This window comes from Bos javanicus, chromosome 21, assembly GCF_032452875.1.
Source record: "Bos javanicus breed banteng chromosome 21, ARS-OSU_banteng_1.0, whole genome shotgun sequence".
Lineage (NCBI taxonomy): Eukaryota > Metazoa > Chordata > Mammalia > Artiodactyla > Bovidae > Bos > Bos javanicus.
Window position 1 is genome coordinate 67,428,088 of NC_083888.1, and position 13,855 is coordinate 67,441,942.

At 64.1% G+C, this 13,855-nt stretch overlaps 1 protein-coding gene across 2 annotated transcripts; it reads left to right on the forward strand.

Annotated features, from left to right (window-relative positions):
* The first annotated feature begins 4,526 nt into the window (after nucleotides 1-4,526).
* On the forward strand, nucleotides 4,527-10,968 carry TRMT61A (tRNA methyltransferase 61A). 2 transcript variants are annotated; one of them, XM_061395474.1, is made up of 4 exons: nucleotides 4,527-4,625; nucleotides 5,185-5,545; nucleotides 7,865-8,131; nucleotides 9,863-10,968. In XM_061395474.1, exons 2-4 carry the CDS (start codon nucleotides 5,215-5,217, stop codon nucleotides 10,120-10,122), a joined length of 858 nt encoding a protein of 285 aa, XP_061251458.1. In that variant the 5' UTR covers nucleotides 4,527-4,625; nucleotides 5,185-5,214; the 3' UTR covers nucleotides 10,123-10,968. The 2 variants fall into 2 exon arrangements, with proteins under 2 accessions (XP_061251458.1, XP_061251457.1); XM_061395473.1 differs by having other exon boundaries at nucleotides 4,606-4,888.
* Nucleotides 10,969-13,855: the final 2,887 nt, after the last annotated feature.

The window sequence follows — 13,855 nt, forward strand, 5'->3', positions numbered from 1 at the left end:
AATTGGCGGCGAGCCGCCGACCTTCTTCAAGGTGCCCGCAGGCATCTCCCCGGAGATCTTGGTGCAGAGCGAAGGCACGCCAGAGGCGCAGTCTGGCTGCGGCCCAGCCCGGCGGCACCCTTGGTGCCGTGACCTTGGGCAAGTCCCCGGGCTTTGGGGTCATCTGAGCCAGAGACTCAGCCCCTTCTGGTTGATGAGCGAATACTGACTGCGGCCCTGCTGGGAAGTGCACAGTCTTAGAGCCCCCAGACCCCAGGCCTGGGCTCTCTCTTCCAGGGACAAATCCATCTCCACACCCCACCCCAAAGGTCATCCTCAGAGAATCTCCGCAGGGGCTAGAGGAAATACTCACAAACAGTAAGCACATGTGAGATTTAAAAAACAAAAAAACTCACTGAAAACCAGAATCATGCAAGTGAAAGTAATGACTCTGCCTTCCACTGTCCCCAACGCCCCAGACTGGCACCAGCCAGTGTTGGCTGTGGGCTGGGATGTGGGGAGATAGGCATTCACAGGCTGCCTGCAATTGAGGAGTGCTACATCAGTTTTGGAGAGTAATTTGGCAGTATTTATTAAAACGTAAAATCTTTGTACTCCATGACCCGGCAATCCCACTTCTAGGAATCCAGCCTATAGTCTCATCTCTGTCTGCACACAGGCCAACCCTCTCTAGTAGGAGAAACAGACACAAACAACCTGTATGTGACCGGATGCCCGTCTCCTGGGGGCTGGCCGGGGGTGGGGAGGGCATCACCCCAGTGTGGAATATTATACAGCTATTGAAAAGTGCGACTTAGGGACTTCCCTGGTGGTGCAGTGGATAAGCACCCAGCGACCAATGCAGGGGACAGGGATTCGAGCCCTAGTCCAGGAAGATTCCACCTGCCCAAGGGGCAACTAAGTCCGGGCACCGTAACTACTGAGCCCTGAGAGCGGAGAAGCCACTGCCAGAAGCAGCTGGCGGGCCACGACACAGAGCAGCCCCTGCTCCCTGCAACTGGGGAAAGCCTGAGAGCAGCAACGAAGACCCAGAGCAGCCAAAAATAAATCAATAAATATTTTTTTAAAGGGTGAACTGGCGCTTTTATGGTTAATGTCCATCATATGGTTGCTTTGTGAACAAAGCAAGGAAGGGGGGAAACACTTATCTATGTGTTTATTCAACAAAATCCCTCCAGGACTGCACAGGACTGCTGCTAGAGGAAGACTGTGAGCTTGGCAGCTGTGAGCAAGCAGCCAAGGGAACAAGATATAGTCAAGAACCAGGAGGAGACGGGTGCCTCCGGCGGGGCCAAGCGGCGATCCGTGTGCGGGGGCCTCTGAGGGCGCTGGAGCACAGGGTGAGCACGTCCCTTTGCCTCTGCCTCTGTGCACCGCCTGCGGTTACCATGGAGGACTCCTGACTCTTCCCTTGCTCAATTTGGCGTGTTTTGACCTGCTCCCAGTCAGCATTTTTTTAGACCCGTAAAGCAAAGCAAGGTAAAAAGACAAATGGCTCTGGACTGGCCAGACAGGTGTTCTTTAAGCCTGAAATTCCTGTGTTCCGTGCCCCCTGCTGCCCCTCTCCCTAATTTTAGGAATATCTGCACCTGCCTTCCCCATCTCCCCATGAACAAAGGCCTGATGGACTCAAGTTTCTGTTTCTAGAAAATGAGCGCTGGCCCTGGAGGCCTACTTGACTTTCAGACCCCGGGGATTGCAGGCGGGGGCGCTCAGGGCTTCCTTCCTCTTTGTAGCCTCAGCAGCTTCTCAGAAGGTTCCCCCCACCCCCCGCCGCCCCCCGCACCTTCAGGCCACCAACGGCATGACCCACTTGGGGGGCGGGGGCAGGGAAAGACCCCGGTTCCCCTCTCTCTCCACAAGCGAGGTCCTCACTAGAGAAGCGAAGACCAGAGGCTTGAGGTCTTGCCCAGGGCCTGCTCTGGGGCTCCAGCAGGTCTCAGCCTTCTGAGATGCATGTTTTGTCCTAGTTTTGCAGATGAGCAAAGGGAAGATGAGAAGTGGGTGATGGGGAACTAGGTCCGAGGTCTGGCAATCCCCCTGTGATCCTGCAGTGCCTGGCCCTGTGCTAACCTGACCGAGGGCCCACCCTGCAGACCTCCAGCTGGCCACGCCTGGGCTGGACTCAGACTGACAACACATGTGGTCAGCAACTGTGACGGGGGAAGAGAGGAGGGGTCTTGGAGGCCTTTAGACCCAAAAGTCAGGGTGAGGCCCCTACTGGGCAGTGGCCACTTGGGAGCCTGGGTGGTCTTGAGCAAGGGAACAAGGAGGGGGGCCCAGGAGGGTACCAGCCTCCACCTCAGCAGAAGAACGCTGCTCCCAGCTAACCGAGCCCTCCCCTGTGGACCCTCCAGTCTCTCCAGGGCCCACAGGAGCCGGTTTGGCAGCGTCTGGGCAAGAAGCTAGGTGACATCATCCGGCCAGTTTATGGTCCAGGTTTCTCAGAAATCACACTTGGTTACACATTAACCACCTGGCCCTGGAGGGGGTGGGGAGCCTCAAAGGAGTCCCTGGCCTTTCATCCACAGGATACGGCCCTGCTCGGCAGGCACAGAGTGGGCCTGGTGGAGGAGGGCCAGGCCCCAAGCAGGGGCTGGGACTTCCTCCTAATGCCCTGTCCCTGAGCTCCACAGAACCCAAAGGGGAAGTTGGTTGGGGTCAGAAAAGGGGCAGGGGCTGCCTTGCGGCCACAGAGTTTGGTGGGGCAGGAGGCTGGGCAGGCCAGGGGAGAGGAGACCTTGGCTCAGAGATCAGAGTAGAACGGCCCTCCCCAGGGGCGTCATCGGCCTCCTGCTCTCCAGGGCCCTGTTCCTGCCTGCTCTCATCTTTCTTCCAATCTGCCTTTGGTTTTCTGAAGCTGAGTTTCCTGGCTTTAAATCCCAGTCCCACTTTGGCCACATTAGCTGTGTAATTTTAGGCAAATTACTTGACTTTCCTGAGTTTGTAAAATGGTCCTTCTCTCACAGGATTGTGGGGAAGCTTCAAAGTGATGACACTTAACTGGGCTTACACAGCATCAGTTTTTTTTGTTTTTTTTTGTTTTTTTTTTTTGGGTGGGGGGAGCAATATATAAACTCTGTCCTAGGCAAAGTACCCACCTGACCTGGCTAATCAGTTGGTGCTTGAGGACTCAGGCTGAGGGCTGAGCAGACTCACAAAAGACGGACAGCCCTGGGAAGGCTGCCTGGAGGAGGGGGCAATGGAGAAGCTGGCCAACCAGTCCCCCACAGAAAGGCGATGGGAAGTTGGGACCACAGGAAACCACTGCCGAGTCACCGAGTCCTAATTTAGGCTCTTAGTGTGCACTCAGCCTCTGAGTAGCTGAGAGGCTGGGGAAGAGGAACCCCCAAGAAGTGGAAAGTTGCTGTCTACCAGGAGAGCAATTAAGGGATGATTCAGGCGGGTGCAAAGTCATCTGCAACAAAGGCTGGCGAGCTGTAGATGGGAGTTGGGTTGTCCGAGAGGAGGAGGCAAGGCTGTGATGTAGCCACACGGGCAGCTGGTGGCCAGAGCACTGGCCCCACAGAGAATGGGAGGTCACTAAAGGCCCTCACCTTTCTCTCCTGGGGTTCCAAGACCCAGGCCCACTCAGGGAAGGGTCATGGAAGGGCTAAGGCTAGGCACCTGGGTCTCCATCATGGATTCTGCGGTCCGCAGACACCCTCACTAGCCCCGGCCCCAGAGGAGGGAAGAGTTCAGCGCCCCACAAGTTGGCAGGGCTCTGGGAAGGGACTGGTTCCGCAGGGCCTGGCCACTCCCAGATGTCCAGGATGGAGCAGCCTGGGCCTGGGAAGCGTGGCCAAGGGTCATGCTAGCTGGCTCTGAGTTGGGGCTCAGGCCCCAGCCTGGCTGGGTGGACTGGGGTCTCCATCAAATAAGGCCTGGCCCACGGGGACATGCACACTGGAGGAAGACGGTCCCTGCCCCCGTGCCCCTCCCCCGCACACACTCCGCCCAGAGCCTGGCTCTGATTCAGCCCCGCTGAGACACAACAGGGCTGCAGCTTCCCTGTTTCTGCCGGGCCCTCCATCTGGCCCTCCCCCGCTCAGGCCGCTCTTCCTGTCCTCACTGACCCGGCCCCAAGAGGAGCCCCAGTGCTCAGCGCACCCTGGGTTCCAGGAGGGGACGCAGGGCTCCCTCCGTCCTGGAAGCGGCTTCCGCACTCCGGAGAACGTGCCCGTTTCAGGAGCGCCCAGGCCTGGGTCTAAGGCCGCTCCTGGCCACCGTCCCCTGCTGCTCAGGCTGCCTTCCGCCAAAGCTTTGTGGGACCACCCGTTCCTCTGCAGCTCAATTTTCTGGAGTTTCACCAGTCACGCCCGCGCCCACAGAGGAGACCGCGGCAGCTTGGGGGCGGGCTACCCGGACTCTCGGTGGTCTTGGGCGCGAGCAGACGGCACCCGGACAAGCCGATCGAGAGCGCGCCCCGGACGCGGGGACGGGCGTCGCGCGCTCCCGAGACCCCGCCCCCTCTCCCGGGAAGCCCCGCGCACGCTGGGGGGGGGGGCGGGGCTCTGTGACGTCATCAGCGGGCGCCGCACCCTAGCCGGAGGCGGAAGTGCTGCCGCGGCGACGCGAAGCCACGTGCGGCGCCTCCAGGAGTCGGAGGCCGACGAGCGTCGCCGGTGAGGCTCGGCGGGGCTACAGTGGCAGAGCGCGGGTAGTGTGGGGGGCGTCTCCCCGGCAGGCCCTGCACGTCCCGGCACCCCCCCCATGGCCGCGCCCAGCCCTGTTGCCGGCCTGGCCTGAGCCGCCGTCCCCGGCCTCTACGCAGGCCAGGCCGATGTTGCTGTTTACTGCCTGCTGCACGGCCCCAGCCTCCGCTTGGGGACCCGTGCATTTGCATCGCCCCGTCACCCGTCTGCCCAGGAGCCCGCCACGGGGGAAGGTGAAGAGGGGGCTTTCTGCCTGGCCTGGAGGTGACCTCGCGGGCCCCACCTGCGTGGTCCCTCTCTTGTCTCACAGCTAGAGAACGGGAGCCAAGCTCCCAGAGAAGGATGCCGAGGGAGAGGGTCAGGCCCTTACTTTGTGGGAATCCTGGGACCCGGCCTCAGTCTCTCCGTCTGAGGTTTGGGCTGATGGCTCTCCTCTTAGGACCAGACCAGGAAGGGCTTTCTCCCTGGATGCCAGGCGCACAGTCCCACCTCCTGGCCCCTTACACGTTCATGCCCACACACCTCCCAGGTCCCCAGCACCTGTGGGACCAGCAGCACCATGAGCTTCGTGGCCTACGAGGAGCTGATCAAAGAGGGTGACACAGCCATCCTGTCCCTGGGCCATGGCGCGATGGTGGCCGTGCGCGTGCAGCGGGGGGCCCAGACCCAAACCCGGCACGGCGTGCTGCGGCACTCAGTAGACCTCATCGGCCGCCCCTTCGGCTCCAAGGTGACCTGCGGACGAGGCGGCTGGGTGTATGTGCTGCACCCCACGCCGGAGCTCTGGACACTGAACCTGCCGCACCGCACCCAGATCCTCTACTCCACCGACATCGCCCTGCTCACCATGATGCTGGAGCTTCGGCCTGGCTCCGTGGTCTGTGAATCCGGTGAGTTCCGCAGGCTGTCTCTGTTAATGAAGGCGGAGGTTAGACCCAGTGTCCAGGCAGCCTCAGCCTGCCCTTCCCAGGCAGAGGCACAGTTACTCACTATCTGTCTCTACAGGGTCTTTCTGGGGGGGCTCACTGCAGCGAGGTGGGGGGACAAACACAGGGAAGCTGGTTAGGAGACTGGTGCTGTCCTCTGGTGAGACTTGATGGGATCTGACCGAGGACAGCCTGCAGGAGGAACAGGGGCCCAGGGGGAAGCCTGCCTGTCTGAGGTGGGGAGGGGGTGGTGAGCGCTGCCTGGCGCTGACCAAGGTGCTGACAGAAGGGCAGGGGTGCCTGGCCTAGGAGTCCCTCACTGCCGCGAATGGGAGCCGGGGCCCAGGGCTGAGAATCGCCTCTTTCTGGAGGGAGGCCAGGGCTGCTCCAGGGTGCTCACTGTGGGGGAAGAGCCTGCCCTGTGCTCCTCCCAGGCCATCGCCTTCATCACTGAGGCCAGGCCTGGGGCGCAGATGAAAGTACCCGAAAGCCAGATATTCCCAGACTCTGCATGTGTGCATGCACACATGCGTGCATGCACACACACACACGTAAGCCTGGCCAAGAGAAGGTGTGCCTGGATTTCCAGAATGTTCTGCACGCCCCGGGCCCCTGTGCTCCAGGCTCATGAAGAGTTCCTAGCAGCACTGCTGCCAGCTTTTGGAGGCTTCAGGCCGTCTCCTCCATCTTTGGGCCTCGGTTTCTCAATGCGGACAATGGGATGGTTGCTTTTGCCTAGCCGATCACTTTGAAATGGAGAGAGTCAGATGCAGAATCTGAACAGTGAGTAGGTTCAGAGAGTGGGTTAGGGGCTGGGCAGGGGCTGGCTGCTCAGCACCAGGGGAGCTGGGGGTGGACAGGATTCAGGGCCAGTTCATCCCCTGGTGCCTCCCACACCCACCCCTGGCCACAAGGCATCCACGGCCAGGACCTGGCTCCACTCAGCTGAAAAGCGCGGTCAGTGAGCGGGCTTCTGGGCTCCTCTGAGGTGCCAGCTCCCCTTCTGGGAACCGTGGTAGAGCTGCGACAAGTCAGGCTGGGTTTCTGCTTCTCGAAGGGGACAGACAGTGGGCTCAGCATGACTGTCTCAGTATTACTGTGGACTGCGCATTTGAGGGTGACTGAGAGGAGTCCCTCCGGCTGGGTGGTCATGGAGGACCTGATGGGGAGCTGTGAATAGCCACAGGGGAGGGTCACCCTGAGGGAGAGCCTCGCAGAGACCCTGCATGGGGGACTGTCGAGGAGGCCAGGATGGCAGGAGCAGGAATGAGGTCAGGGAGGAAGTGCATGCCTCCGGGGGTCACAATGAGTCCGACTCGGCCATGGAGCAGAGGCCTGGTCTGACGGAGGCTGCAGAGAACCACCGGCGGCTGTGGAGGCAGGCCTGAGGGCAGGGCTCGGGGGCTGTAACGGAGGCGGGGGGGGCCCAGGTGGGCGCTGCGGGCAGCTGGGGAGAAGCGCCTCCTAGAGAGATGGGGGAGGAGGTACCAGCGGGGGCGGGGGCGGCTCCACGGCGTCTGGCTGGGCAGTCACCGCCCTGGTCACTGGGTACAGAGGCTTGGCAGGGAGTTGCCTGGGCCTGGATCACTCCAGCTCTGCACTCGTAAATGCCGGGCTCTGTTTGCAGTCACGGGGGAGGTGGTCAGTGTGTAGTGGACACAGAGTATCTCCATCAAGCTTGGCACCTGGAGCCATGAGGGCTGGGGAGGTCGTGGGGGTGACCAGGGACTAGGGGGGCCCCCCCCCCGGCACTGCAGGACAAGATAGCAAGCAGAGGGGTAGCCTGAGGCTGGAGGAAAACAGGGATGATGACGTGGGTGCACGTTGGTCACTGTGTCACGGTGCCATGCGCTCACGCAGGGTGAGGGCAGAGCTGCACCGTGTGGCGGCAGCAGACTGGGGGCAGGAAGGTGGACGGACCTGCATCCCTTGGGCCCGGCCACATGGGGCGAGGCCAGCCTCCGCTCTGCACAGACCCTGCAGGGCCCTGGGGCAGTCTGGCCCCTCTCAGGACCCCTGTTGGAGCCCCCGGTCGGGGCAGCAGGGTTTGCTCCAGAGCTGGGGTGGGCAGGGCTGCCCCCTCCCCCAGCAGGACCTGCACCAGATCAATAGGCAGCTCCCCCACCGCCACCTGGGACAGTCCCTGTGTCCCAGGACCCCACAGGGAGCTCCGGACTGGTGCCTGCTGATAACCCGGGCTGGGCTGACCTCGTGGGCCTTGGTGGGTCTCCCCAGGGTGAGGGTGCGCTCGTTTCCCACCTGACTCCTGCCCCACCCGGCCAGGCACCGGCAGCGGCTCCGTGTCCCATGCCATCATCCGCACCATCGCGCCCACGGGCCACCTGCACACGGTGGAGTTCCACCAGCAGCGGGCGGAGAGGGCGCGGGAGGAGTTCCAGGAGCACCGTGTGGGCCGCTGGGTGACCGTGCTGAACCAGGACGTGTGCCGCAGCGGCTTCGGCGTGAGCCACGTGGCGGACGCCGTCTTCCTGGACATCCCCTCGCCTTGGGAGGCTGTGGGGCATGCCTGGGATGCCCTCAAGGTCGAAGGTGAGCCGGGCTTCTGGGAACGAAAGGGTCAGGGTGGGTCAGAGTGGCCCAGAGAGGTTGGAGGGTGGTTGGAGAAGTCAGGACTGGGGAATGCGGGGCTCAGCTGGGCCCCTGCCCCTTGGCTTGGCCCACTCCCACCCCAAGGTGGGTGATATCTGAGGTCTCTGGGGAATGTCCTCGCAGCCCTGCCTGAGTGAGAGGCAGGGCATGCCAGAAGTCAGAGGTCAGCCCCTGACCCCAGCCAGTCCCTGCAGAGTCTCCCCTCCCCACCAGCCGCAAGCCGGGCGAATGCACCCCTTTTAGGGAAGATGTTGGGTGCAGAGGCGGGGAGGTCGGCTCTGAGCCAGGAGGCGCTGGCGAGGCCTTGGGTTTTTCCCTTTTCTGGAGAAGTTGCTGGCTCTGGCAGCCAGGCCCCCCTGCCTCCTCCCTGCTGAGCAGAGCAGCGGGAGGGGGAAGCCTGGAACCCCCGGGGATGGCCCGCCCCTCTGAACGCCGATGCTTGGCCAGTGGGTCCCCTGCCCGCTGGCCTTGGACTCCCGTGTCCCCGGTCTGTGCCAGGGTGGCCAGGGAGCACCAGCTCCCTTGCCCCCGCCCCTTCGGCTTGGCCCCCGACGCCCGCAGATCCCTCCTGCCCCGGGGACCCCAGCGGGCCCAGGCCCTGGTCCCGTAAGGCCAGAGCCGGGTGCACGGCCTGGGCTGAGAGCAGGCGGTCCCTGGCCCTGGAGCCCTGTGTGTTTTGTCCTGTCCCCTCCGCCCCACTGAGCCCCGCTCTCTGCATCTGCTTGTTCTGGCCCAGAGGCTCCAGACTCCCTCGTGGTCTGGCGGTTCTCCAGGGCTCTCCTGCCTGCGTGAGCCCGGCGCCGGCTCAGTTCAGCCCCCGGGGATCGGCCCTGTCCGGTGGGGCCGCCTCTACTGTGCACACAGGGGCTGGGCTCCCCGAGGTGACCCTGTGCCCTCCAGCTTGACCTCAACTCTGGCTCCGAGCCCAGGCCTCCCTGGCGGGGCTGAGATGACCAGGCCTCGGGGACCTTTGAGGGCTGTCCCCGGGCACCTCCCCTCCCCAATCTCTCCCCTCCCCCAGCCTGGCTTCCCCGCCCCTGCCCTGCAGGGGGGATCTGGGAGGGGCCTGGGCCCGTGCCCGTCTGGGGGCCGTGGCAGGCAGGAAGGGGCTCCCGCCCCCGCCCGTCATCCCTGAGCCTAGGGCTGGCTCCGGAGGCGCCTCCAGTTGCAGAAGCCTCTAATTTTCTTTGACAGCAGCCCCCGCCCCAGGCCGCTCCTTGTGGCTGGAGCTGTTCTGGGCTCAGCGCTCCAGCAGCTGCCGTGCGGAGACTCCACCCTGGCCCCAGCCCTCGGCCGCCAGTGGGGGTCGGGGTGGCTGTGCCCGCTGGCGGCCCAGGGGGTGAGGTGGTGGGCTTGGTGCAGGCGGCCCCTTCCCCGTGGGCCCTGCCAGCTCCTCCGCTCTGAGGCCTCAGCTCCTCGTGGCCGGAGGGCTTGGCCGTCCTCGGAGCCCAGAGCCGGGGTCTGGGCGTCCACGCCTCGCACACCGGGGTGTCTCCCAACACCCACTCCTGAAGGGGCCAGGCTGCATTGCCTCTGCGCTGTGGTCCCGGCCACAGAGCCCTGGGCAGAGGGACGCCGGCGGCGGGGGGCTGGGCTCTGGGGTGGCCGGGGGCGGGGCTTGGCGCCCGCCCTCTGACCCGGCCTCTTGCTTCCCACCCCCACCCCACGCAGGTGGGCGCTTCTGCTCCTTCTCACCCTGCATTGAGCAGGTGCAGCGCACATGCCAGGCGCTGGCGGCCTGCGGCTTCTCGGAGCTGAGCACCCTGGAGGTGCTGCCGCAGGTCTACAATGTGCGCACCGTCAGCCTGCCCGTGCCCGACCTGGGGGCCCGCCCCGGCCCCGACGCCGCCCCCTTCCGCAGCGGCACGCCCATGAAGGAGACCGTGGGTCACACCGGCTACCTGACCTTCGCCACCAAGACTCCGGGCTAGGGAGCCGCGCCCGGGAGCCCCGGGGGCTGGGAGGCGAGCCTCGGCCTGAGACTGCCTTGTATGGTCAGCGGCCGCCTGCCAGGGCTGGTGTTTAGAAATGGACCTGCAGCGGGGAGGCTGGGGCGAGGGTGCCTCCCCGGACGGCTGGCGGGGTGACGGGTGGGGGGCTGCTGCCGTGTGCAGCGTCATGGCCCTGGCAGGGAGCGCTCCTGCCTGCGGCCCCCCGGGGTCAGTGTGCCCGCTCTGCCGGCTCGTGGCCTCGCAGTCTTCACTTCCACGGGCTCCTCCGGGTGGGCACATGGCCCCAAACAGGGAGGGTGGAGGAGGAGGCCCGGGACAGTGGCTTTGGGCCCAGGACCCCCACTGCCCAGCTGCCAGCAGAGAGGTGGCTTCAGGCCCGACACCCCCACTGGGCGCTGCACCGGCCGTGTGCCCAGGTTCCCTCCTGGCAGGCCCCATCCGCCACCTGGCTTCTCCACCCAGGAAGCGCCTCCTCCGAGGCCCCGGCCCCGCCAAAGCCTCAGGTGCGGATCACGTGGCGGAGAGCAGAGCCGGGCGTGGGCCTGCCTCCTGGCGGCTGGCGGCGCTAGAGCTGGTCTGTGTACCTGCCCGGAGGGGACCCGGGGTCCTGGACTGAGCTCCGCGCCGTGCCGCACCACCTCGCCCGGCCTCCGGTTCCGTGTGGCCTCCCCCAGCACCCTGTTTCACAAAGGGCTGGGGTGCCTGCTCTGGTCTCAGCCCGCCCGCAGGAGCCTCAGTGACCCCTTGTTGGCACGAGAGCAGCTGGTCTGGGGCTGCTGCCCAACCACCCCCGGCGGAGAAATAAACGCTGTTGCCCCCACGCAATGACTGGTCCCCTGGTGCCTCGAGCCTGGTCCTCCACTCCCTGCAGCACCACCCAGCTGGACCTCACCACATGGCCACCTGGCCCCTGCTTCTTCCTCTCCCAGGGCCACTGCCACGGGGCTGTGGACTCCAGGACAATGGCCTGGGACATGGTGGACAAAGGGGCCAGTGTGAAGCCACCCCCACCCGGCTGCAGAGAGGGCTGCTTGTTCCTGGAGTGGGGGTGGGAGAGGAGAGAGAGCTCCAGCTGTGTGTGTGTGTGTGTGTGTGTGTGTGTGTGTGTATTTCCGTCCATGTCTGGCTTGCGGGGGTGTGTGCATCCGTCCATGCATGTCCGGCTGGGCCCGACCTTCCAGGCCTGCTGTTCTGGCCCCAGCCCACCTCCCAGGTTTTGGGGGTCCTTGGGGTTGTGCCAAATGAGGTGAACCTCCAAGAGGACCAGTCTCCTGTTTCATCACAGGGCAGGGTGGCGGGGGGTGGACACCCTGTCTCCTAGGAAGACCTGTGTCCCCTGTGAGACCCTAGGGTCCCCTGAACCTCTTGCTCTGCTCCAGGGGTCATGTCTGCCTTCAAGGACCTGTGCTGACCTCTGACGACAAGTCTAATGTGGGGACAGGAAGGGCCTGGGCTCTCCTTGGCCTTTGGGAAAGGCCCATGTGGTGTATGTGTCGGGGGCAGGCCCTGTGCTGCCTGGGGGGAGGTTCTGGGGCCTGCACCAGGGTCCCCGTGAGCCGGAAGGGAGGCCAGCCCAGGATGGATGACGGGCGTAGGGCCACCAGGTTCGGTGGCAGGATTCCTGGCCTCCTGTCCACGTATGTGGTTATACTTGGCGCAGAGCTGCTCTTTTACGGATGGATGGTCCTCCAGCCCCTCGACTGGGCCCACACACGAGCCCCCAGAGCTCCACCAGACCTCGATCCCATCCCAGGGGCTTTAGCCTGGAGCCCCACCTGGCCCTGAGCCAGCAGTGAGCTCCCGCGCACCCTTCAAAGCCCCTCAAGCGTCCTGGTGCCTCTCACCCCTGCCCCCAGGTAGTCTCCCACTCAACGCTTCGCTGCGCCCCGGCACCCCAGCTAGCGATCCCCTGCAGACAGATGGCCAGAAGCCAGGCGGTTCCCTTAAATCCTTCAAATGGGGAGTGTGCCACCCAGGGCCCCTGGTGAGCGAGTGACCGATGAGCAGGTCACTTGGTCACCCCCTTGAGGCAGCAGCCTGGGGCTGGTCACAGGACAAGGATTCACCGGGAAAGTCCCGTCCAGCCCCAGACACGCACCCCTGGCCTTCAGTTTTTCCTCGGGAAGTCCTGCACCCACGTGGCCCCGGCCCGAAGGGTGTGACGCATCCCCCCGCTCCTGGGCCCAAGCCCCTGAGACAGCTGGCCTGGCTGTGAGACTCACCTGCCCGAGGGCCCCAGGTTGGGATCAGAGCCCACTTCTGTGGGGGCTGCCTCCAGCCAGCTCCCCTGGAAGACCCCAGGCCCTACCCCTCAGCCCCAGGGTGAGCTGCCCCTGGCCCCCCGAGCCCCCCTCACTCCATCACCTATCAGAGGGGCTCATGCTCTATGCCCAACCTGGGGCAGTGCGGGTAGGGACCCTGGAGGCAGTACTGGCCTCGCAGGGTGTGGTCAGGGTGGGGGTGGGCTTCCCATCCCTGCCCCGCTCCCCATCCCCTTCTCTCTGCCTCCGTGGCCTCTGTTCTCCCAGGAATGTATGGCTTTCGGGCGTCTAGCCTGTGTGGGAGACAGGTGGGCTGTTTGGGATCCTGGCCCGGGATTGGAGCTGGGGATGGTGCGGCTCCTACCCCATCCCAGCCCAATGCGTGGGGGGAGAAACAGGCCTGTGTTGCAGAGGTGAGACTGAGATCCGGCCCATCCCATCCACCCGGGACCTCCCACATCTGACGCACTGCCCCACTATGTGGTTGTTGGGTGTGACCACAGAAGCCAAAGAAGAGAGATGGCTGTTGTAATCTTAGAAGGCTCCTTGGAAGAGGTGACAGTCCTGCATGTGGAAGAGCAGATGGGACTTAGAGGCAGGTGAACAGGTGGCCTCCCCAGGCAGGACATCTTCCCATGACCCGGGAGAGTGAGTGGAAAGCGCCAGGAACAGCTGCTTTGGAGCAAAGTTGGATCAGAAGGCAGCCTCTGGCTGGAAACTGCCAGCCACGTTTGCAAGGCTTCTGAGCCCACACAGATTGCAGGACCAGTGCTCTGCTCTGCCCAGGGGCTGCCGGGCTCCCGTGCCAGCCAGGGTGGTGGTGGTGGGGGTGCCCCTTCCTTCCAGCGGCGCCTCAGGTGAGAGGGTCTCGGGTCGGGGGGTTGGCCCTGCCAGAGGTCTTGGCTCCCAGTGCCCCCAAGAGGGAGCAAGCAAGACCTCACGGCAACTTTCATCAGCCTCACCCAGCAAACAGGCTGAGCACCCTGGGGCGCTGAGCACCCGGGCCTCCAGGGCAGCCTGTCCTGTCCTCAAGGGCTCAGGGGAACCAGGCACAGACAGTGCAGGCGAGAAGTGCCTGCTCTCAGCAAAGCAAGCAGGGGGGGCAGGGAGGAACAAGAAGGCCTTGCCAGGATGTGGCCTCCGCAGTCACAGGGGAACAAGGACTTTGGATGGGGCCCTGCAGGCCTCCTGTCCCCAGCAGGGATGGCCAGACCCCACGCTGCCCTCCCGAGGATGCGCTTAAGGGCTCAGGCTTCCAGAATCACATCCCCCCTCCCTCCTGCCTGCCTAGGGGGTGCAGGGGAGGGATGGCTGCCAGGAGATGAAGCATCACATGGATGTGTGGACAGTCTGTGTCCAGTGTCTCGCTGATGGTCCGCACCCGTGGGAGCCACCACTGCCTCCAGGAGGACCTGTGATCTTGCTTTTGCCAAGGCCAGAATCTGAGGACT

What these genes read in the sequence shown, in the direction of transcription:
- TRMT61A (XM_061395473.1), top strand. Translation starts at nt 4,784, where the DNA reads ATGTTGCTGTTTACTGCCTGCTGCACGGCCCCAGCCTCCGCTTGGGGA. An exon ending in GGAGCCCGCCACGGGGGAAG is followed by an intron (nt 4,889 to 5,184) that starts GTGAAGAGGGGG and finishes CACACCTCCCAG; the next exon opens with GTCCCCAGCACCTGTGGGAC. An exon ending in GGATGCCCTCAAGGTCGAAG is followed by an intron (nt 8,132 to 9,862) that starts GTGAGCCGGGCT and finishes CACCCCACGCAG; the next exon opens with GTGGGCGCTTCTGCTCCTTC.